Source organism: Vitis riparia, chromosome 3, assembly GCF_004353265.1.
Source record: "Vitis riparia cultivar Riparia Gloire de Montpellier isolate 1030 chromosome 3, EGFV_Vit.rip_1.0, whole genome shotgun sequence".
NCBI lineage: Eukaryota > Viridiplantae > Streptophyta > Magnoliopsida > Vitales > Vitaceae > Vitis > Vitis riparia.
The window spans coordinates 8,334,903-8,358,873 of NC_048433.1; the positions used below are offsets into that span (position 1 = coordinate 8,334,903).

The 23,971-nt window shown below is 29.9% G+C and overlaps 1 protein-coding gene across 5 annotated transcripts; it reads left to right on the forward strand.

Annotated features, from left to right (window-relative positions):
* The first annotated feature begins 5,874 nt into the window (after window positions 1-5,874).
* Window positions 5,875-21,174, forward strand: LOC117911753. Of its 5 annotated transcripts, none has more exons than XM_034826174.1 (7): window positions 5,875-5,963; window positions 14,326-14,395; window positions 14,580-14,715; window positions 14,831-14,932; window positions 20,153-20,223; window positions 20,316-20,381; window positions 20,486-21,174. In XM_034826174.1, the coding sequence occupies exons 3-7, from the start codon at window positions 14,652-14,654 to the stop codon at window positions 20,807-20,809; spliced, it is 627 nt and encodes a 208-aa protein (XP_034682065.1). In that variant the 5' UTR covers window positions 5,875-5,963; window positions 14,326-14,395; window positions 14,580-14,651; the 3' UTR covers window positions 20,810-21,174. The 5 variants fall into 5 exon arrangements, with proteins under 5 accessions (XP_034682065.1, XP_034682064.1, XP_034682068.1 ...); XM_034826173.1 differs by lacking the exon at window positions 5,875-5,963 and adding an exon at window positions 10,200-10,233; XM_034826177.1 differs by lacking the exon at window positions 5,875-5,963 and adding an exon at window positions 10,201-10,233 and having other exon boundaries at window positions 14,577-14,715.
* Window positions 21,175-23,971: the final 2,797 nt, after the last annotated feature.

A 23,971-nucleotide genomic window follows, 5' to 3' on the forward strand; every position in this document is an offset into this window, starting at 1 on the left:
TATGTGATGTAGAACTATCTATCTAAAAAGGTTTGGATGAACTAGTTTTACTTAATTCCTTCGTAATATTACTTATTATCACATAAAATAATCACAATCTAATCCTATATTAAATTCAAATAATTTTCTAAACAAGGACCACCACAAGCGGATCAACATAGGATTTACACTCATTTTGCCCTTCAAATACTGTTATCTAGGTTGACCAAACCATTCACAGAAAATTCAATTTGAACTAACTTGGGACTCAATCAATGATTATATACTATTCCAAGCTGTAATATTAGCAAATTCTTAAGCAAAACTTGACTCCAATACCATTTCGACCTAGGATATAAAAAAAATCATAAATCAAAATAAATTCTACAAATATAATTTAAAGCATAAAATAACATTAAATAAAACACAATAATTGAATCTGAAATAAACTTTTGTATTGAAAATGATACCTTGATATAGAGAGTTTGAATTTGAAACTTAAACTTGATCCAAAGTTTTGATTACAAAGAAAGATTTTTTGGAAGGAAATGGGATACAAAAAAACTAAGGCTTTTTGCAAAAGCACTCTTCATGCTCTTATAAGCTCTTCGTATTTGTCACTCTACCTTGTGATGAACTTGATGACTCTATTTATAGGAAATTTTAACGGACTTAAGTTTTATTAAAATCCATGGACTTGAAATGCCTTTGAATCCATGGAATTGAAGTGTCTTGAAATCCATGAACTTCAACATTTTTTAAATCCACTACTATTTTTTGTTGACAATTGAAACTTATCAAGAATCTTGAATAGTGCTTAAATGGTGCTTAATAGTGATTTTGTCTTGGAATCTTCACTATTCATTAGAACTTGAATATTGATTTTTTTTTAAAAAAAAAAAGATAAAGTTGAAAAAGAAGATGCTGAAAAGTAGATAGAGAAGTTTGCAATATCAAAACATGAGAAAACATAAAGAGAGAAAAGTTATTATTCATAAATAGTAATATTCTTAACTTACTGAAAATTTCATCAAAAATTCCTAACACCTTGAACCTATCACCAAAGATCATGACATGCTAAAGACTTCATCTGCGAGTTGTCAAAAGAAAACCTTATCAAGAAGCTTTCATTGAATTTCAAGTATGATCAAGTCCATGGATTTCAACAAGGTTCAAGTTCGTGGATTTCAACAAGTTTCAAATCCATAAAAAATTTCTATAAATAAAGTTATCAAATTCATCACAAGACAAAGTAAAACAAAGTGAAAAATATGAAAAAATGATAAGAGTGAAAAGTATTTAAAAAAATTAAAGACACTTTAAAAATATTTTAAAATAGTTAAAAAATCTAAAGTAACATAAACTAAATAATTCTTAAGTAACTAAATAGTTCTTAAGTTAATTATCAAAGTTATAACCATAGTAGTTGTTTATAATATATTTTTATAAGTAAATCAAATCTTAAGTTGATTGAATTTATTTTACTATCCCAAAATTACATAATTTTTAAAAATTATTTCAAAGTAATTTATTCAGGATAATTTTTCTTTCCTCTTACACCTAATGACAACGCATTGTGTACTATGCAAAAAAATAAAAAATAAAAATAACATAATAATAATCTAATGATTTTGAAAATAAGGTATATTTAATTGAATAGTTGTAAATTTAATATATTAATGAATATAGAATATATAATTTTTAAAAATAAATTATCTATTAAATTTGTGAAACTTGAAACCGACTAAAAGTTCGCTTGACAGTAATTCTACAAAACATTTTTAACTTAAAAAGTATTTTAAAAAAAATTAAATATTTGATAAAATTTATGAAACATTTTTAAAAACCCGAAAAATCATTTATAGTATTAAAAAAATACATGCAGTATTTTTTGAAGAAACATTTTATAAGTGATTATTCTAAAACACTTTTAGAGAAAACAATTCCACTAAAAACACTTCGAATAAAAATACTATCAAACATACTCTTATTCTTTATTAGACTAGTAAATGTTCACATGCAATGCACAAAAGTTGTGTATTATCTATAAATAATAACAATAAGAGTACAAATGGTTAAAAGGGCTTTTTAAAAGCTTGTCATAACTTTTCAATAGACATAGTGAACCTTCCGATCATACTTAAAATATGAAATTAATCAATATATTGGATGAAATTTTTATTTAGGAAACTTGATTACACAAGAAAAGAAAATAAGATTGTCAAAGCATAGCAAACCTCTTTAGCTCAAAGACCCAAGCATCCCCTAGATGACAATAATAATTATCATAAGAAAAAAAAAAAAAAGGAACTACTATTCTTTTCTAAAGACTTTGAATACTTTTCTTTAGATGCCCATTTTTCAATTTCAATGAATAAATTGAGTATTGAAGATTTGGAAACTCCATTCAACAATCTTGGTTTAAGATTAAAAACTTGTATCTAATGTTTGAGAACAATTTATACCTATTAAAAGGGTGAAAAAAAATCTCATATTTAATAAGGCATGGTCAATTACTCTTTTTTCTTTTGAAAACATTGAAAGTTTTTTGATATAAAAAGTTTAAAATGAATTTCCATATTAAATGAAATTAAGCAAACGACTCTTAATAATATACTCAAGATGTATTAGGTTTACTATAATTGAGAACAAAAGGCACAAAATTCTCTATTTTTTGTCTTTCCTTCAATTTTCTTATTATGAAAAACAAAACAAAATTCAATTCTTTCAAACAAAGGGTTTTGTTATATTAAAACCTTAAAATCTATTAAATAACAATAATATATATACACACACACGCACAAAATCATTAGATGTCTATCACCGAGTTTACAATTGCAAAATCAAATAACAATATAACACATTTTAGTATATGGAAATACAATTAAAGAACAATATATATTATATGAAGATGAAGAAAGATCATACCTGAACTAAAAGCAAGACATTACACAAAAATCCACAAAATGCATGTAACAAAGATAATGCAACCAGATTAATTATAATACAATTGTGAAATGGGAAAACATATAAGAAAAAGTTATAAAATTGGATTAATAGGAACACTTACATAAGTAAAAACATTAAACAAATGTATTAGACCTTGTGTTCAAGAGCCAATACATCTCTTGATGAATGAATTATATAGAAAATTTGAAGGCACACTTACATTTCATAAGAGTATAGTTTAAATTAAGTAGATATAAATAAAGAAATTGATATAGAGGAATCAAGACTTGTTGGTCTAACATTTGTGTTATATTAATGACAATAATACGAACTTTCATCTTCTCCATTATGCTGCCAACCACACCCTTTATCATTTTATAGGATTTGGTCCCCCAATATCCACTCTTCATCACCTATCTCATTCTTATTGTTCTTATTGTTTCGACCTACACTTCCAAGAGCAATATGATTGTTGAACCTTGAATTATATCTAAGAGATGAAGATTTAGAAAGACAAAACATCATGTGTGTAGGAGACATCAATATTACATTTTAATAGTATTTTTTTCCTTCATTTTTATGCAATAAATCAAAATTAATATTTATTAATGAACTAAAATTTAAGGTTTCATAAAAATTACAAAATTCATTTTAGTTAAATAATGAAGAGAAAAAGGAAAAAGTAATGAAAATAAAATTAAGTAAAAAAAATGGATTACAATTAATAGGAAACTTAAAAAATAAAGTGTGTTCAACAAATTATGAGGGGGTAACTAAGCAAACTTATCAGTAAATAAAAAAAAAATTAATGGTTCATTTACATAAGTTTTCTTGTAAAAAAAAAAAAAAAAATTTATTGAAATTTAAAATTCTTATAGAAAAATTATTGACTTGTATTATTTTGTTAAAAATTATATTTTTAATTCATATTTAAAAACCACTATATATTTTATATTATTATTTTTTGTTTTTAATTTGATTTTAAAAGTCATTATATTTTTAAAAATAGAAAACACCATCCAAATAAATAAAATAATTTCATGTCAGAGAAAAATATATAATATATCAAATTATTCAATAAAAAACAAATAAATATAAATGAAAAATAAGTTTTGTTCTAAAAAATTTAAAAAAAAAAATCAAAAGAAATCAAATTAATAGAAAAAATTTCATCATTTTGGTAATTTTTATATCAAAATCTTAATATTTTGTTTGTTCGATGATTTTGTAATTTAAAGATTAGGAATAAAAGGGAAATAAGACAAAATAATGGTTGAAGAATGTTAAACATTAAAGAAAAGAGGAAAAATGCTAATACACAAAAAAAGTCGATACAAATGCCTCAATTGCTTTATGTTGATGCACAAAAATCATGTTTTCCCTGTGGAGTAGACAATCAACCAATTGGTTCTTTTGATTTTTTTTTTTTTTTTCCTTTGAAAACAAAAAAATAAAAAGGTAATACAAAAAGATCCCAAAATATCTTTTTGTTTTTTTTTCCTTCCATTTTCCTAGCCAATGGTTTGACTTACTCAACCTTCCTTCTTTGAAGACAAATGGAATAGGCAACATAACACTCCAATTGTTGTCTTCTTTTCCTCTTTTGAATAAAAAATTAATGATAAATATAAATATTAAATATATTTTTATTTATTTTCTCAAAACACACTCAAATATAATTTAAAATACTTCAAATTTGTTACTAAGAAGAAAAAAAAAAAAAAAAGTTGTTGGAGAGTTTTAAATGGACCTTGATTGTTCTTCATCTCTGTTTTTAATCCGAAATCCGAAAAACACTCTATGACTTCTCTCCTACTAAAACTAGATTTCTCTCCATAAATATTGTAAATAAACCAAATTCTAGGGTTGAGATTGATAAACATCAGATTGGTGGATCATTTGTGGCGCTTTGTCAAATAAGATGGAGGATGAGGTACCTAAAATAAAATGTAAAGACAAGGTTTTTGAGCTGCTGTAGGACATATTCCCGGAAGGGGTCTTGAGGGACGTTGGATTGCTGGCATAGCGTCACCACTTATGTGATCAGAAGGCAACTATGCCAATTGAATCTACAAGTTTGAATGCTAGGCCATCATTCAATTCAACAAATGATGTTACCATCTATGGTTAGGCCTCATCGATGATGTTTAAGATCAGGAATTTGCCTCATCGACCTTTGACAATGTTTGAGATCATTTGAGCTTGTTGAGTTCAAATGAAAAAACAAACTCTTCCTTCACTGTTCCTTGAGGCAATTTCAAGATTGAATCTGAATTTGAAATCCAAATCAAATTATGAACATATATATTTCCATTACGTTAAGTTACAATAAGTAATTAAATCCTATTGAAATGGTTGAGTAAAAATTGGAAACAAATGAAAAGATTACATTTTCAGTTATATTGAGAGTAGTTTAAGGAGTATTTTCAATTATTTTTATAGGTTTGTGAGGGTAATTACAATCCAAATAAGATATCAAAATCAAGTAAGTTGAGAGTAGTTTTATGTTTGAGTATCTTCAATTATTTTAATAGGTTTGTGATGACATTTTCAATCGATTATGAAATCAAAATCAAGTTATCCACATTATAGATTTTTGTTACATTAAGTAATTAAAATCCTAAATTAAAGCTAATGAAAAGGTTGATGAAATAGAAGTTGAAGATGGAAAGATTAAACATTTAGATTGATTATTAGTATTAATAAAGGTATTTTTGGAAATAAAAAGGTTAAAAACACCTTGTACTATACTAGAGATTGAGTATGAATTAAAAATATCCGATTATGGGATTTGATGAGGATATTTATGACATAAATTAGAAATCGGCCCAGTTACAGCCCAATAGTTCAAAATTGGGCCGGTCCATTCTCAGCCCATAATTAGCTGAATGAACGTAGCCCTGATTTTTGTTTGGGCAAAGGCACCCTGTCATCCCTTTCTCCACAGGTCTACGTTTCGGTCGACATCACTTCTCCGAAGTTCGGCGAAAGCATTCAATCGTTCCTCTGCGTATTGGTCGATATCTCAGTTCAAGGTACTGTTCCAATTTCTTTTCCCAGTTCAATCAATCGACTTCTACGTTAGATACAATCGTTTGGATGCTGAGAAAATAATGAGAAACTTAAAAGGAAATTTTAAATCGTAAATTTTTCACCGTCTAGGGTTGGGTAATGCATAAAACTTCACCTCACCTAAAACACATAAGACACTTAGGCTCGCTTGATTTGAGATTTTTATTTTTTTTTGTTTCTGATTTTTGGTAGCCAAAAGGAGTGAGAGAGATCACATAGTAATCAAAATGTGGTTTTCTTTTATATTTCTATATTTTCCTGGTAACCAAACAGATGGTCGGATTGCACTAAAACTGCTTTATAAGTTGGATATGCTATTGCTGGAAGTTTGTAATTTTAGAGTTTCTCATTGAACACCCGTGGAACTAAAATATGAAAAAAGGTAATTAAAATTTTGAATCGTGTAATTTTCTCCAACGATGATTCGGCAATACAACTTTTTTTTCTTTTTCTTTCTCGAAGCAAAAGATGAGAAATAAGTTTTTGTTGTTGTTTTTTTATTGCTCCATTTTCTTGGAAACAAAATAGAGGGCTAGGGTTTCTTTTGAATGCTTTTAACCTGTCAATTCTGTTGAAAATTTTGAATTTTAGGATTTCTTTTCTGGGCAATTTAAGTTAGAATTTTTTTAGAAAATTAATTGTCTGGGAATATTAGCTTATACAATTATATATAAAAATGATTTGACTTGAATAAATATTCACTGATTTTACCATCCTAATGTAAATGGAAGCCATCAGATGAAAAGAAATGGCAATGAAAAAAAAAAAAGTACGAGCTGATTCTCACTTTTTTATTTCTAGAAATACGAGAATTTAGAGTGTTTTTGGAAGTAATTTTAGAAAATATTTATAATTTTTTTAATACTTGAAAGATAAAAATTTTTAAGTATTAAAAATATTAGAAATACTTTCTAAAATTATTGTCAAATTGGTTATTAATCTTTTTATTTAGTTGGAGTTTTAATTACTTGATTAACGAAAATCATTTCTAAACTTATCATTACAAACTTAAAAGATAATTCAAAATTTAATATTTTCAATACTAATAGTCAACTTAAATAGGAATTTAATTTTTTTTCGTTTAGTTAAGAGTTTTAATTACTTCATGTAACGAAAACCATTCCTGAAATTACCATAAGATAACTTAAAATTGAATCTTTTCTATACTCATAATCAACTTTAATGAGAATTTAATCTTTTTATTTGGTTAGGGTTAATGGAAGTCAGTCCTAAAATTGTCATCATAAACCTAAAATATAATGAAAAATTTAATATTTTCATTTGTCTTAAATTTCTATTTCATAAATGGTTTCAATTGGGATTCAATTTAATGTTTTAATTACTTGACTTAATGGAAATATGAATGTTCATAACTTCATTTTGATTTTATATCCAAATTCAATACGATCATTTTAATTTTATATTCAAATTCAATCCTAAAACTGCTCTCAAGATTCTATAAAGAAAAATGTTAATATTTATGGAAACCTCTAAAATTGGACATTCATCTTCGACACAACAATCTGACATCCCCTCTAGCACAATTACTCTATCCTTCATCCTATTTAATGAACTACCCTATCATCCACATCTGTTTATTAGTCTCAATAATTAATTTTGGTTTATTTATAATATGTATGGAGGGAAACTTGGTTATGGTAGGAGATCATCGTAAAGTGTTTTTTCGATTTTGGATTTAGAATTGAGATGAAAAATAATTAGGATTTGTTTGGAACTCTCCCACAAATCATGTGTTTTTTTTTAATAACAAATTTGAACCATGTTAAATCATATTTGAATGTGTTTTATGAAAATAAATAAAATGTATTTAATACTTATATTTATTATTAATTTTTTATAACCACAAGTGATTTTTATTCATTTTAAGATATTTAAATCTTTTAAACTTTTATATTTAATTAAATAATAATGAATTAATAATAACACTTATTATATTATAGATAATTATTGAATAAAAAGTTTCACAATTCGGTTATATTATTTATTTAAACAAATTTAAATTTTATTAAGATAATTACAACATTATTTTAAATATATTAAGATTTTGTTATAAAATTTGCCAAAATAATGAAAAATTTTCTATTGAGATTTTAATTCTTTTGATTTTTCTAAATATTTTTAAAATAAAACTTATATTTTTTTGATTGATTGAATAATTTGATATATTATACATTTTTCTTTGATATGAAATTATTTAATTTAATTTGGATTCTATTTTCTATCTTTAGAAACAAAAAATAATAATAAATTTTACAAAAATATATAATGGTTTTTAAAAGTGAATTAAAAATATAATTTTTAAAAATAATTTTGAACAATATAATACAAGTTAATAATTTTTCCGTAAGAATTTTAAAATTTAATATAAATTTTTTATTTTATTTTTATTTTTTGAAAAAAAAAGTGTATGAAAACCAATCATTCAAATTTTTATTTACTCTCACTTTTTTCATTCTAAAAATGTCTTAAAGTTATAAATTTCATTCTCTTTAAAACCATACTATTAATATAATTAATGTTATAAAAATTTATCATTAAAATTTTGAAAACTTTACAAATTTCTCATTTATTATAAATTTTATTCTCTTTAAAGTTTAAAAAATTTTATCTTCTTTTGTCATTTTTTATTCTTTTCAAAATTTTCACTTTAGCTCTTCTCAGGAGTTTTGTTTGACAATGCTATTAGTTTGAGAATTTTATTTTTTTTTAAAGATTTTTTTTAATCCACAAATTTTTTGCTCAAATTAATTCATTTTTGTTCTTATTAAAATGCTCTTATATGAAAAGAAAAAAAAAATTTAAACATATATAAAATAATTAACACAATTTTTATTTATTTATTTATTTTTATAAATTTAGTGTAAAAGAAATATAAAGTGTGATTAAGTTAAAATTAGTAAATGTTATGACTAAGGACTGAAGTAGTATTTATTTTTTTAATCTAAGAAAATTGGGTAAAAAATAATTTTATTATCATAAAATTTGATGTCCAAATTTGGTTTCATGTTTAACTTAATTATTTGATTTTGAATCTTTATTTGATTTCTATACAAGTCTTAAAAGAATAAATTCAATTCATGAGTACTAATTTTTTTGTAGGACTTTTTCATATTCTTTCTCGTGCTTTGACATGTGTACATTTATTAGTAAAAATGAAATTGAAGACACCTAAAATTAATTTTAAAGAATATTTTTTTAAAAAATAAATTATTTTAAAAATTATTATTGAATTAATCAGTTAAAAGGGATAAAATAAATTTTTTTAAATGTATTTAACACCTATGGTAAAAACAGTGTGAAATAAATGAGTCAAAAGAAGGGCTTGTTTGGTGAAACTAATGATGAAAATATCGGTAATTACGGATATATTGGTAACTTGATTTTACGGATATATCGGATATATCGGAGAAATATCGACGGATATTTTGAAAAAAAATTTTGATAAGCAAAAAATTGATCAAAATTTATGGAAATGTAAAAAAACCTCGTATTAATGTAATTAAAAGTATAATAAACAATTTAAAGTTGTTTTGGTGAAGAATTTGATATATATATATATATATATATATATATATATATATTATATATATATATATATATATAATATGATTTGCGATATTAAACATAATTATATTATGTCAGTTGTACTTATACACTCATTATGAAGTTTCATGAAAAACTTATTTTAGTAAATATCAATAATTTATACATATTATCATATAACTTGAGGTTCAATTTTGACTATTGGATCACATCCAGTTTCAATTTGGACCATCAGATGCATTAGGTCCAAATTGAAATATCAATAAAATATTTTATTTGAGATCTAATTTCTAAAATTTTATTAAAAATATGTGGTAACAACTTTCTTTTATTAACATTAATTTATTTAAATAATTAAAATTATTAATAATTTATCTTATCAAATTAATTTTAATTCATAAAATATCATCGATAAAAACCAAATTTTAATCCATAGTAGTGATTTAATCATAGATAATTAATAATTATTTACATAGAGAGAGGAAAATTGTTCTCATGTTTATTTTTTAATCTCTACTAAATCTAAAAATAAAAAGGCCACCCACTTCACTCACTCGGGCATCAAGAAGCCCGAAGCCCGAAACCCGAAGCCCTTTTCTGAAGTTGCCCTCCAGACGAGAGAATCCCTAAAAAGGCCCTATTTTCCTCTGCCACTCTCAATCCTCCCAGGTACTAATCTAATCTTGTTATTTATTTTTATTTTTCTGCAACCCCGTTTGATTCCCAAGAAAATCCATCCCCCATTCGATTTCTGGGAAAATTCATCCTCGTTTGATTTCCGAGAAAATCCATGCAAAACCCCCAAGGAAAACCAGAAAGATTGCTTTTTTTTTTTTTGCTTCCTGTGTTTTCTGGATCTGTTCTAGGGGTCGCTCTGCTTTTGTGCCATTGGATTTAAATTTCACGAACCCTAAATCCACGATTTTTGAGCCAGGCTAAAAAACACAAGCTTTGCCTGCAAATCATGATCAGATTTTGTCACCTGTGCGCGGGCTGGACTGGTAGGAAATATCGGGAAATTTTCAGAAAAATCGGAAAAAAAATCGGCTATACAAACCGAAAATTCGCCGATAAATTGCAGTGTCCGGCTATTTTTTGAAGATTTCGCCGATTTTTGGTCTGCATCCATTTTTCGCCGATTTTTTCGCCGATTTTAACCGAAATTTGGCGAAATTTCTCCCATCGACATTTCGCCCCCCTCTTTCGTATCCCCGACCACCGAAACCCGAAATTTCGGCGAAAAAAATGGAAACTTTCATCCTTGGGTGAAACAAAGCCCTAAGCCACCTGCCAGAGACAAAAGGACGAAGAAGATCAGTGGGCTCCTCAGACTCATAAGAGGGTATTTTTCCTTTGCGTTCTCTATCAGATCTTTTTTTTTCCTCTTTGCTCTTCTGTTTGGTTGGAGAGAAATTGAAGGAAAAAGGTGAAGAAGAAAATTACAAGTTATGGGTTCTGCTTCTTATAGTTTTCTAGGATGTGCAATTCCGTTACAAGTTATGGTTTCTGCATCTTATAGTTTTCTAGGATGTGGAATTCCACTTACTTCGAATTGTCGCCCCACATTTCTGAGCAAGAACACGGTGGCTATATCCCGTTTTGTTGCTAAGAAAGTGTGAGGAAAGAAATGGATTTCAGAAACTATAGAAAAGAAGTCAAAAACACTCTTACGAGATTTGGGGGTTGTAGTTCGGTAGTAGAACTAACTTCCAAATCATGGTTATGTGTTGTTGTCATTTCTGTATGTTGAGATGGTGCTTTATTCTCTGATGTTTATTTTATCCTATTTTATTTTTCTTGTGTCTGTTTTTGTTTTCGGAAATGAGCGTCTCTGTTTTAGAATTGTTTGCTTTGAAATTTTAAGGTCAAAAGACTATAACTCTTCTGGTTTTGCTAAGGTTGTAGAAGCTAGGTATAGAGGTTGGAGAATTTGGAAGTTATGGAGAACAGATTAGAGAAAGAAGAAAATCAAGGTAGCTTCTAGGGTTTTAGGGAATTACTTCTAAGAGAAAATTTTGGGTGAAGATCCTGTGGAGAAGATTGAAGAATGACTAACTAAGTACTGTTGGTAGCAAGAAAAGCTAAGATGGTGTTTGTTTTTTTACTAAAATTTAAATAGAACTTAATTTAACTTAACTCTAATTACAAGTTAATAGTATTACGTATTAAGTTGTTTGTTTTTTTCATACTGAGTGTGGGGTGTGAGGGTTGGGGGTTAGAAGTATGAATTAGCTAACTCTTTAGATTAAGAAAAAAGCTTCATATTTAACTTTTTCTAGTCAATTAAAAATATTGGTAAAAAGGTTATAAGTTTAATTTTTTTTTTTTTTTAAACAAACAGTTGGAATCTAAAAGTAAATTGCATTCAACATTAATTTAAAAAAGACAAACACCACCTAAGACTTGGACCGACTAGATCAATTAAAAACTATTGGACATGGGTGAACCCGACCAACCTTCAGGCAAGTCTGGAACTGGATATGAAAAATGTACCCCTGAAAAAAAACTTTAAAGACTATTGAAACTAATGACAAGGCTCAAAATGCTTTGAATTCCTCAAGTAAGTTATAGGTAACATTCATGCGAAATAACTGTTTTTGTTGTAGAATCGGTTTTCCTCTTGGAGTATTCCTCAAACCCCCAGTATACTGATCTACCCACATCAAGCTTCTGATATTGCCTTTTGATTTCTCAAACAATAGCCTCTTCTAGCAGGGTTGTCTCTAATGTCTCTCTTGAATGTGCTTACTCAGGCATTCAATTTGAACTCGTAAAATGAAAAGTTTAAAGTGGAAAATAAATAAAATGAATTTAATTTTATAGGTTATAACTCGAACCCCATAAATAATAAATAGGTGAATTTATCATGAAGGTATTAATGATTGTTATAGATAAATAATAAAGGTGAAATATATGGGAAAGTAGGCGATGTATATGCATAGAAGAACAAAGTCTATAAACTTTTACTACTTATAATATGTATCTTAGGATAATTAGATTTGTGTTATTTTAGGTTGCTTGAATAGCCAAGTCAACTCAAATTTATTTTGGCTAGTATTTTTTCTGCAGAAGCTCAATTTAAATTACAAATTGGTATAAATTGGGTTGAGTTGGGTCCATACGTATAACGCAACCCATTCTTGGGCCAACATCCTAAACCCTTGACCCACTTGTTCATCTTATGGGATACAGAAAGAAATGAAAGATGGCTAGGGTTTATCTGTCTCCAAAATTCCTGTTGTGAGCCAACTTACTCCACCTATGCTAGTGTCATCTCCTCCCCTTCAACTCTGTGCCAGTGCTTGTTCACTGCTGTAGGTTTTCTCGCAATCGGACTCATTGAATTATTCGAAGTTCCGAGTGTGGGTTGGCTCAGGAAGATTGGTTTCTCTTCTTCTTTTCCTCTCCTTTCTTTTCAGAACTGATCTATTGGGCATATTCTAAGCTTGGTAGTTAGTTATTGTCCTTAATGAGGAGGTAGCCTTTTGGAATCCAAGTTTGTGTGGGGTTTGGAAATATGAGAGAGGTGGTTAGAGTTGGAATGTTGTTCTATAGTGGGATTGTTGTAATGTTGTTTACCTCTTACTTAGATTCACTATTTATATATGGATAGTTAAACAACATTGAATATGAGGACTTTTGGCCTTCAAAATCTTGATAAGTGGGTTTACGTAGTGGTCATGCCTCTATTCTACACATATATCTGATTCCCATTTATCAAGCTTAAGATACTATGCTCCCATGGATTTATTTGATTTGGAACCAAAGAGAAAATTGGTCATAACATGGTTGACACAAAAATAAGACACTTCAACTTGAGTTTATGTTTCTCTTCCTATCTTTTTACAATTAGCCTAGGAGTTTGTTTGGATCTTGACTATGGAAAAAGGTTTTAGAAGGAAAATCAAATTCTTTTGTTGGAAATGAGAAAGGAAAAAAAATGTGATGGAAATTAGGGGGAAGCTTGTACAAAATTTAAGAACTTTCAATTTCCTGTTTAAATAAGTGAGGAAATTGAGGATATAGGTGACGAAAATTTATTTGGCTAAAAGTTGAGTCTTATTTCTCTGGGCTTTTTCTTTCCTTTCCTTTTATGATTGCCTTTGGTATCTTTCAGAGTTGTTGAAATCAATCATAGGATTCATAGCCCAACTATGAAATGGGTCATCATCATTTAATGTTACTTATCACATTCCGCTCTATATCTGTAGTTATGATGTACTAGATCATAAATAATTATGTCTAAGAAGTAAGAACTAATATTTTGGTATCTTTTGTGTCACTTCAAACATACTGATTAATAAGCTAGAGCTCAAGATAATTTCATCAATTGGTTGGGGACTTCGCGAAAGGCTTTTGTTTGTTAAGCCCCTTGCTCTTTTCCTTTGCTGCTTGGCATACTTTGTATACAACCTATGTACTTTGTTGTGTGGTTTTTTAGGCAATTATTATATATTTTTGCTTGCCTTTAAAAAAAAAAAGGCGGCTACAGCTGGTTCTTTTCATGGCTCTTCCTATCATTTGTTTAGTTTAAAAATATTGATAGGCATTATTGAGTTCGGGGATAAACTAACCATATTCAGGTCCTCCTTGAAATAAAAGGGATGCATGGCACTGAACTTTCTCCTTTTATCAAGTATTTTGCTTGTATTGTTCAAATTAATGATACCCTCTGAAGGAAATGGATGCTTCTACCAAAAAAACAAAATTAAAGTCTGGTTTTTCCCTAGAAAATAATTCAATTTCCTCTCTCTCCTGTAGTTCTGAGAAAAGAGAAATATTACTTAGAAGTCAGAGCAAAGGGTATTAGAAGGCTGGTGCTTGATCAAAGGTATGCATATTGATCTGAGAACTAAATCTGGGTTATGTATCTAATTCCCTTTCTTTTTCTCTTAATTTTTAATATGAAACTACACTCTATACTTTTCAAAGTGTAATTAATAGAAACAAATAAATGAGGAAAAAAAGCATAAGAGGTTTTTGAGCTCTTATATACTCTATTTTCAATCTAGCAGAACAAGGCCAATAAGCAAACAGGGGTGTGCATCTGAAAAATAGCACACACAGCAAGAGACAAAGACAGAGAGATGGGGCACACCAGCAATGATCTTCTGCACTTGGAGCATAAGGCCTCTTCTTCTTCACCCCTAGGTTCTCTTTTTCTCCTGTCATTTTTTTTTTTTTTTTGTTTTCTCCTTTTTATTTTTTGGTTGTTATTGGTGGCATCTATATGGAAATTACCTTTTTCTACGTGTCTATGCCGCAGAATCCACACTTCTTGTTTGCAAGAATGGGTCAGAGTCCAAGTTGCAGAAACCTAATCACCCTAAGGGAAAACCCATCACTACCCCACTGCCTTCAAGCCAAGGTAACTTTGTTCTCTCTCTCTCTCTCTCTTTTATTTTTTAATTCTTGTGATTTTTTTTTTAGGATATTTCTGTATTTTTTTTTTGTTTCGTTTTCTGTTTGTTTAGCTGCAAACTGTTTTCATGGGTTTTTTTTTTTCTTCTACATATAATGCATTTTATGGTGTACAAAGATAGTTGCTCCTTTCCCCATGCATCGTGAACAAATACTCATCGGACTTAGAGCTTTTTTTATTTTTCTTTTTTAAGGAAAATATTTAATTCCTTATTTTTTTTAGAAGATATCAGAATAGAGAGGGTGGCTTGGCTCCCGTGAATTGGGGTCTTGAAATTGGATTGGGTGCTCAAGTTCCAATTACCCAGTTTGATGGCTTTATACACCATTGTTTTTGGAAGCTTAAGTTACATAGACAATTGTTCTTTAGCGAAAGCAAGATTTCCCTGCTCCACTGAACTGGAATTCCAAATTAAATCCAATTTTTTCAGGATTTGCGCTGAATGCAGTAATTTTATCGGAATTTGTTTGTACATGTGCAATTGGTTATGGAAATAAGTATGTTGGTTCCCTTTTTTCTTCCCATAGTGAACAAAAACTTAGAGGAAACTTCCTCCTCATGTTTTGTAATATATATATACATATATTATAATTTTTTGGATAGGTAAATAATATAAAATTAAAAAAGAGCCTAATGAAAAGGGGGTGCACTGAGCACTCGTGTACATAGGAGGTCCATAGAGAGCACCAAGAGGAAAAAGGGAAGGCAACTGTAAAAAAGAAGCTACAGGGTTTACACCCTAGCCTTCACCCAATCAATCAATGAACTCCAATGAAGATGGTATAGAAAACTTTCATTTGATTGAGAAAATTTTTCATGAAAATGTTTTGCATTGATGGATTTTCTTTTGTCGCAATTTGAACCTCTTCTAAGTAGCCATTTTTTTTTACATTTTTTTTTTCTTTTTTAGCCTTTTATATTAATAGGAACCTCTTTGGAGAATATTCTTGCTTAGAAATTATTTGTATGGCATCGAATGGAAATGCAATATGTCCAAAGATGTCATTGTTATTCTCTGTTTGCTTCAATGGAAAAGCTTGTTTGGAATTAGGAAGAAGACATTAAGATGAATTGGACTTCCAATATTTGTAAGTTTGTTTAGACTTAGGATAACAGACCATCTCATCTAAGATTGTTGTTGTCCTTGAGTTAAAAACTTAAAATTGTCGTGGGATGGTGTTTTTAAATGGATGAAAAAGGGCTTAGTGGATGGAACAGCCTTTATCTTTAACAAAGATGAGGGGTCTAATTGATTCTTAGTGTTCTCTCGAGTTATCAACTTTTCATGTGACTTTTAAAAATTCCAGTGTTGGTGGCTAATACAACTGTAGTTCCAGTAATGCAACATTATTATGGAGATTAAACTCCTGATTTGTTTGGTTTGTTATATGTAGAAATCCCAAGGCAATTGGATTCCTGTCTTTGTGTGTGTGTGTTGTAAATTAGAAACTACAATTCATTGCAATTAGCATGTTAATACCATGTATAATGTGCTAATTTACCTCCTTTTTAATATGCTTTTTGCTTGTTAATGCTTACTCTTTAAGAACCTATGTAAGCGTGTTCTTGTGGGGATTGGGTGTGTAAGCATGGTTGGCTGCAGGTGGGGTGTCTGTGTATGTGCCAGCTGATGATCTTGTAATTTCTCATTGCTCCTTTATGGTTCTCATGTTTTGTGGGATCTTTGTATTCAGCACCTCTCCCTCTAGCTCATGGCTCCATTAGCCCGCATCTCATCTTTCTTGTATTCCACAGCCTCTACAATAGGATACTCCTTAGGCATGACTTCATAAAACTTTCAGTTAGATATATGGGTTGTATAATGTTGCTATTCATCAATAATGTTATTCTTGGCAAATAATGTGCTACTCTGTTTTAGTTGGTTCGATGTGAGTTAGTGTTTTAAAAAGCTATTGAGGCTTATGCCTTGAGGTGAGGCTCTGAAAATTAGCCTTGAGGCTATAGCCTCAATTAAGGTAATTAAGCTCAAGCCTCACCTTGTTGAGGCTCAAGCCTCATGGGCTATAGCCTCAAGGTTATTGAGGCCTAAGCCTCAAATATTCAAAGGGTTTTCGGTCATTGTGGGCTTTTGATATATATATATATATATATATATATTTTTTCTAATAGGGATAGGCCTCAATATTCAATGAGTTCTAATGAGTTATATTGCCAACTATGATTTTGTTGGCTTTTGATATAGATTTCTTTAGTTTTGTATCAGGTTCCCTCTTGGTTAAACTTTTTACAAAATAAGAACTTAGTTGACTTCCAATTAACCTTTTAAATGGAATGGAAAAAGAGAGTTTGAGAAGCAAGAATAGAGAAATTGGTATGAATTAAAAAAAAAAACGAAAAAAGAATAGTAGAACTGTTGACTGTCCTAGTGTGTTTGTGTGTGTATTATTTTATCATTGATAGATAGGAAAAAAATAATGAAGATTGGGGGGATATTAGCACTAACAGGGATAATATAGCAATTAGATACAATTATAATATCCCTTGAACGGTCCTACTAGTGATGGGGACAGTAATGTTAAAAATTATTTGATGAAACTATGAGAGAAGGTAAAATGTTTGAAGAGAAAAAATAAACTAAATTAGAAACTATTAACAAAATAATGAAGAAGAAGATTGAGTGGATAATATAGCATTTAGATATGATTATATCCCTTGTAGAGGACCTTACTAGAGATAGTGGTTAGTGACAGTAACGTTGAAAATTATTTGATGAAACTATGAGAAAGGGTCAAATGTTAGAGGAGGGAAAAAAGGAACTAAATTAGAAGCTATTAACGATGACAAATAATTAATTTTATTATTACAAAGTTTATGCTTTTTTTATTTTTCATTTTTCTTGTGATTTTATGAGCAAGTTTCTGTTTTTTAGTAATTTTTTTATTATTTATTTGTTTAAGTTGAGGCTTGTGCCTTGTTCTGCTTTGAGGCTTACGCTCTGCCTCACTTGGGCAAAACGCTTGAAGACCGCCTTTAGCTTTTTAAAACATTGATGTGAGTGTAAAATTTTGTTTCATTTTGATTCATAGGAAATGAATGTTAACCATTCTACTTTTTATGTACAGAAAAGAGGTCCATTTTGTAAGAAGATACTTTAGATTATTATTTTATTATTAACTAACAAAAACTTTGTGATTAAATGAGACTTCCTTGATTTTTGGATTGCTTTAGTTAGCTGTTTAATATTTTTAGTATTGAGTTCCCTTTTTCTTTCTCTTTTTTTTTTTTTTTTTTTTAAATTTTTATTTGAAGGGTTTCTAACCTCTATGAGGAGTGAAAGGGAGGATAAATATATTTCTTCTTTTAGTATTTTAATTTCATCTTCATGCCTAATACCTAGAACTAGGGGTGTACAAAAAACCAAGTGATCCAGAAAAACTACCCGAAATGATTAAGTTTTACATGGTTTTTCATAATTTCAGTTTTATAAGCTTAAAACCAAATTGGACTGGTTTGGTCTACAGTTTCCTATTCCAAAATTTGGAAGTAAACTGAACCGCAAAGACAATTATTTATATACTCATATGGATACCTGTCTTATATTGGCTTCCCTATGATGTAAATTTTCATGGTTTGAAATATTAATTTTTATGATTTGAAATATTAATTTTTATGATTCTTCATACTTTTGAACAAACTGGGATGATGTGTGTTATAATAATGTGAATTTAGTTGTGTTAGTGTAACTCTAGAGCTTAGTTGTTTCTCATGTGGGTTGTAGTAGAATGATATGAATAGAGCCTAAGGTTTTTTTATCATGTTGCAATAGTATATTATTAATGTTTTTTGCCCTGCATGCTCAATTTTAGCCATGTTGGGTTTTATCCCAAGCAAACAGAAATAGCTGATTTAGTCAGTCATTGTTCATAAATTGAATCAAATTGATAAGTTCTCTCACATTTGGTTAGTTTAGTTCTATGTGCATCCAAACTAACTATATCGGATTAGTTAGATTTTAATGCTCAAAACAGAACCAGTCAAAGGATGCATACCCCTACCAAGAACTTAATTGTTGCAATTTATTTATTATTAAAAATTTAGGAAACTTCTTATTTTATTTTATCTCATTTTTAATAAATATATTTTTAATGACCTTCATATATAGCTTAGTTTCTAGATTTTTGAAGTTTTTAAACAATTGGTTAGGCTTGAGGGTCTTCAAGTCAGCCCAGTATTTGTATTTTTGGAACAGGATGTCAACTGGGACCATCTAATAGTGTGTTCTCTACTGTGAACATCCATCATGGATGCTACTCCTCAATCTTTGCTTTGTAAGTGTCATTTGGTTGAGATGTATGAAAGCTAACATGGTTATGCTATTTTCTGATTGAATTTTCTCCCCTTTCTTTTAGAAGTATTTAAAGTTTGAATCTCAAAACAATGAGGTGAGGACAAAAAAGTTTATCTTGTTTGGTCAAAGATTATGAAGAGAAAATATGATGGAATTAGGGAGAATTTTACATATACAATTTAAACACTTTTGAACTTTCTGTTCAAATATGCGAGGAAAATTGAGTGGAGGGATGAAAAATAAAAAACAAAAATGTTGTGCTCAGACTTGCATTTTATTTTCCTTAGCCTTTTCTTTGCTTTCTTTTTCCCCTCTTTTTTTTCCCTCAGATGTGATAACAAAACATTGCCCAATTATGAAATCTTTCATCATCATTATTTAGAAGTTCTTATTGTTGTGATTGATATTTAGTTTTGGAGTGATCATCTAGTTGTGGGCTCTATGTTATCTCAAACATACCATGTCTGTTGTTCTTGATGTACAAGAACTAAAATCATTAATATAGTTGACTTTTTTTCCTGGTTTCTTTAGTATTTAGCATATGCTATATCTCTAATTATGATCTCAAAGAACAAATAGTTTGATACCTTTTAATATCATGGGCATTGATGGCTAATTTTTGGTTGGGACTTGGGAGGATAGAATGACATTCAGGGTATATTGATGAAGGGAAAGCAGTAGGATGCATGACACCGAATTTTCACATTTTACTTAGCATTTCTGTATTGTTATCAAAATTACCAACAATCTTTGAGGGAAATTGATGCTTCTACCCAAAAAAAGAAAAAAGAAAAAACGGAATTATAGAATATGCTTTTCCCCAGAATTTGATGCCCAATTTCCTCACTTTACTGCAGTTCTGGGAAAAGTGAAAGATTTCCTAGGAGTCATATCAGAAGCTAATAAAAAGCTGGAGCTTGATGCAAAGGTATGCATATGAATCTGATGAGGAAAAAGTAAATTGTGTGCCTGGTTTCCATTCATGTTCTCTTTATTTCTAAGATTATAATGTAAATGTAGGACAATTCCGGTAAGGACTATGATATTGAGGTGCTCACGGGGAATGAATCTGAATACATTGAAATGGTATATGAAATTTGTTTCGTCTTTGCTTTATTTTGTTTGTTTGTTTGTTTTTTAGACTAACTAGCAGCTAATGGGTTGTAATTGTTGGATGCATCCAATTACAGGATTTGATGCTGGGTATTGCTGATCTGCAGACTCCTGAGGCTCTGGCAGCAGCTGAATCTTCTATTGCAGGTTTTCAACCAGTGGTTCCTCTAGCTGGTTGCAGTAGTGGAACAGAATCTGAAGATAGCTCTGATTATGATGATAGTGATAATGACGATGATGAGGACAGCGATGATGATAAAAATGATGACAAAAATAATAATAAAGCATGCTCTGTTGTGAAACATAAAAGATCAAAGTCTGCTCATGGGGATTCTTCCATGGAAGTGCCCCAAAAAAATGGGGGTTCAAAAAAGCGGCCAAAGATTGTTGAGCTCTCGTGAGAATCTTAATTAGAAGTAGGACAGTGAAATCTACTCATGGGGATTGTTTTCTAGAAATGAGAGGGAAACCATTAGGATTATAAGGGTTGCAGCAAGTATGAAAGACCTTTCTCTGCAGGAAGGAGGGAGCTTTCTGAATGTCTGATGAGGCTGTAATTTATGCAGCAGTGGGATTTTTGCTTCTTCATTAGTGTCTATCAGGGCATATGCCATACCAGACAGCCAATGGAGAAAACAGTCCTGTGAGTACCCTTCAAATTGTGAATGTCGTGGAAGCTTTGTGATGTTTTTGTTCTCCCAAATCTGTTGTCGTCATTAAATTTTCTACATTTCAGTTTGGTAATTAAATTTTCCATTCCATTATATTCCCAATACCTTTCCATATACCAGTTCATTGAGAGGTACAGAAATGTCTTTGTGCAGCCTCATTTTGGACAAATGTATGAAATTTGGACCAAGGTGTAACAAAAAAATGAGTGAATTAAATTACCACTAATTTGGTCTTCAAAATGAATAAATAAAAAAAATAACAGTAATAATAGATATCCTCGATAAGTTTTTCTTATCTTCAACTATAAAAAGGATAATAATAATAATAATAATAATAATAATAATAATATTATTATTATTATTATTATTATCATCATCATTTTGTTGGTAAAACCTTTCAAGAGAAGAAAATCTGATAAAATTAAGAAATTAAATCCTTTGAATTAAGCAATTAAACTCGAGAATTTAAAATTCAGATTTGCCTATAAATAGAGGTCTCTTTCAAGGAGGAGGAGGCGGGGGGAGGATTTGGAAATAAAAAATTGAGAAATCAGAAAATCCTATGGAGAAAATCTAAAGGCAGTTTCATATGGGAAAAGAGGTTTCACAGCAAAAAAAAAAAATTCATCAAATCTTCTTGTAAGTTCGGTAAACGGTAGAACTATTACACATGTTCTTTGCCATTTAACGAGTTCATTCAGGAATAAGCTACTTGTGACCCTCGATTGATTTTCAAAATCAAGAAAGCGTCATTGTCGTCTTCCAAAGTGTGATAAAGGCAAAAGAATCAGAGGAAAAATATTCTTTCGAAAAAATATTATTTTTGAGATTGTATTCACAATCTTTAAATTTCAAAAAAATGTTTTGTTCGCATTATTTTCCTATTTGTTTTGCTAATTTTGCAAGACTTTTATGAAATTTGTGCTTACAAATTTCTGGCATGCCCGATGGGACCTCTCTACCTCTCATCTCTTTTGATTAGAAGATTGATCTTTACTATGTCAATGACACCCAAAAGAACTCAAGTTGTGCATGGTAATAAGGGCAATGACAAGATCATCGTTGCGCAATCGACACACGACAACGCTACGGGTCCCATGACTCATAGCAAAGCAAAATCAACATCTTCACTCTCAACAAAACAAACAAGTGAGTCTGTTTGTTTGCTAATACCGATAAGAACGTGTGATGAACACCAACCACTCATCACTTTGGTCTCTGTGGGGACAAAGAGCCATAGTCCTCGTAGTAGGGGAAAACTCTCTTCAACACTAAAGGACTTTGGGGATAAATCTCTTTGCTCTGTTACCGATGCCAACTCCAGCACTAACTAACACTCCAAATCGCCAATTGGAATGTCAAAGGAGGAAAACTACTCAAATCGTTCCAACTCTTTTATTTCTCCCTTCTCAATGACCATATTGGTAATGACAACCGACACTATATCTGTAAAGGAACAATTAGCAAAGATAGCTCGCGCCATCACTAAACTCACCAAGACGGTCGAGGAGAAGGATATGTAGATAGCATCCCTCATAAACAAGGTCGAGGCACAATTACAAAATACAGGTGAGTCAAGTCAATGACTCAACCACCTTCCGAATGTTGCATCTCCTCTTGATGATGCACCACATGTGTATAGGATGGTGCAAGTCGAGAGACAAATGACGGAATCTACCTCAGTGGCATCATTATCTGTCCAACAACTTCAAGACATGATAACTAACACCATTAGAGCACAGTACAGTGGACCTTCATAGAGTATGCTCACATACTCTAAACCTTACACTTAGAGGATTGATAACCTATGTATGTTTGTGGGTTATCAACCTCCATAAGTTTTCCTAATCTCCAACTATTAAAAAGATAATTATCTTATTGGTAAAACCTTCCAGGAGAAGAAAATTTGCTAAATTAAGGAACCAAATCCCTTGAATTAATCAACTAAACTCCGAGAATTCAAAATTCAAAATCCTTATCTTCACCTATAAATAGAAGTCTCTTCTTTCAAGAAAGGGGATGGGGGAATTCAGAAATCAGAAAAATATAGAAAAGAAAATCTTGAGGAGAAAATCCAAAGGCAACTCCATATAGGAAAAGAGGCTTCACAATAAAAGAAAAAGCTTCATCAAATCTCCCTGCAAAACTACTACACATATTCTTCTCCATTTAACGAGTTCATTCAGGAATAAGCCATTTGTGGTCCTCGATTGATCTTTGAAATCAAGGAAACGTCATCATATCTTCCAAAGTGTGATTAAGGCAAAAAAAATCAGAGGAAAAATATTCTTTTGGAAATAATATTATTTTTGAGATTATACCCACAATATTTTAAATTTCAATAAATATTTTGTTTGCATTATTTTTGCTATTGTTTTGTTTGCTTACATTGCAGGACTTTTACGAAATTTATGTGTATACAAGGCTAAAAATATGAAGAGATGCACACAAAATCTGGGTGGATATATCTAGACTTGATATTTCTAGATTTTTTTCCTCATTTATTATGATTTTTGGTATTTCCACCTTTTTTTGACTAATATATCGGGATTGTCCTGATTTTTTGACAGTTAAAGCTTAGTTGGTAGAGCTCTGCTCTTGCAATTGGGTCGTTGCGGTTACAGTTGGACTTGTACTTGAACCAATGGCTCACTTTTTCAAAGCAATGGGGAAGAAAATTGAGACAAAGATGGGTTGTTAAGAACATAGAAGAGGTAGGATGAGCAGTTGGTCAGATCTAGTATGGATCGTATATGGATAGTAGTTGGAGTCGGTGGGTCTCCTAGGGTTCCCTCATTTCGGATCCTTGGGGAAGAGGATCAAGTTGGCCTTTGCGGACAACTTGATGCATTATCTCCCTTTAACCCTTTAAGCGAAATGCAGCAAAAGGAA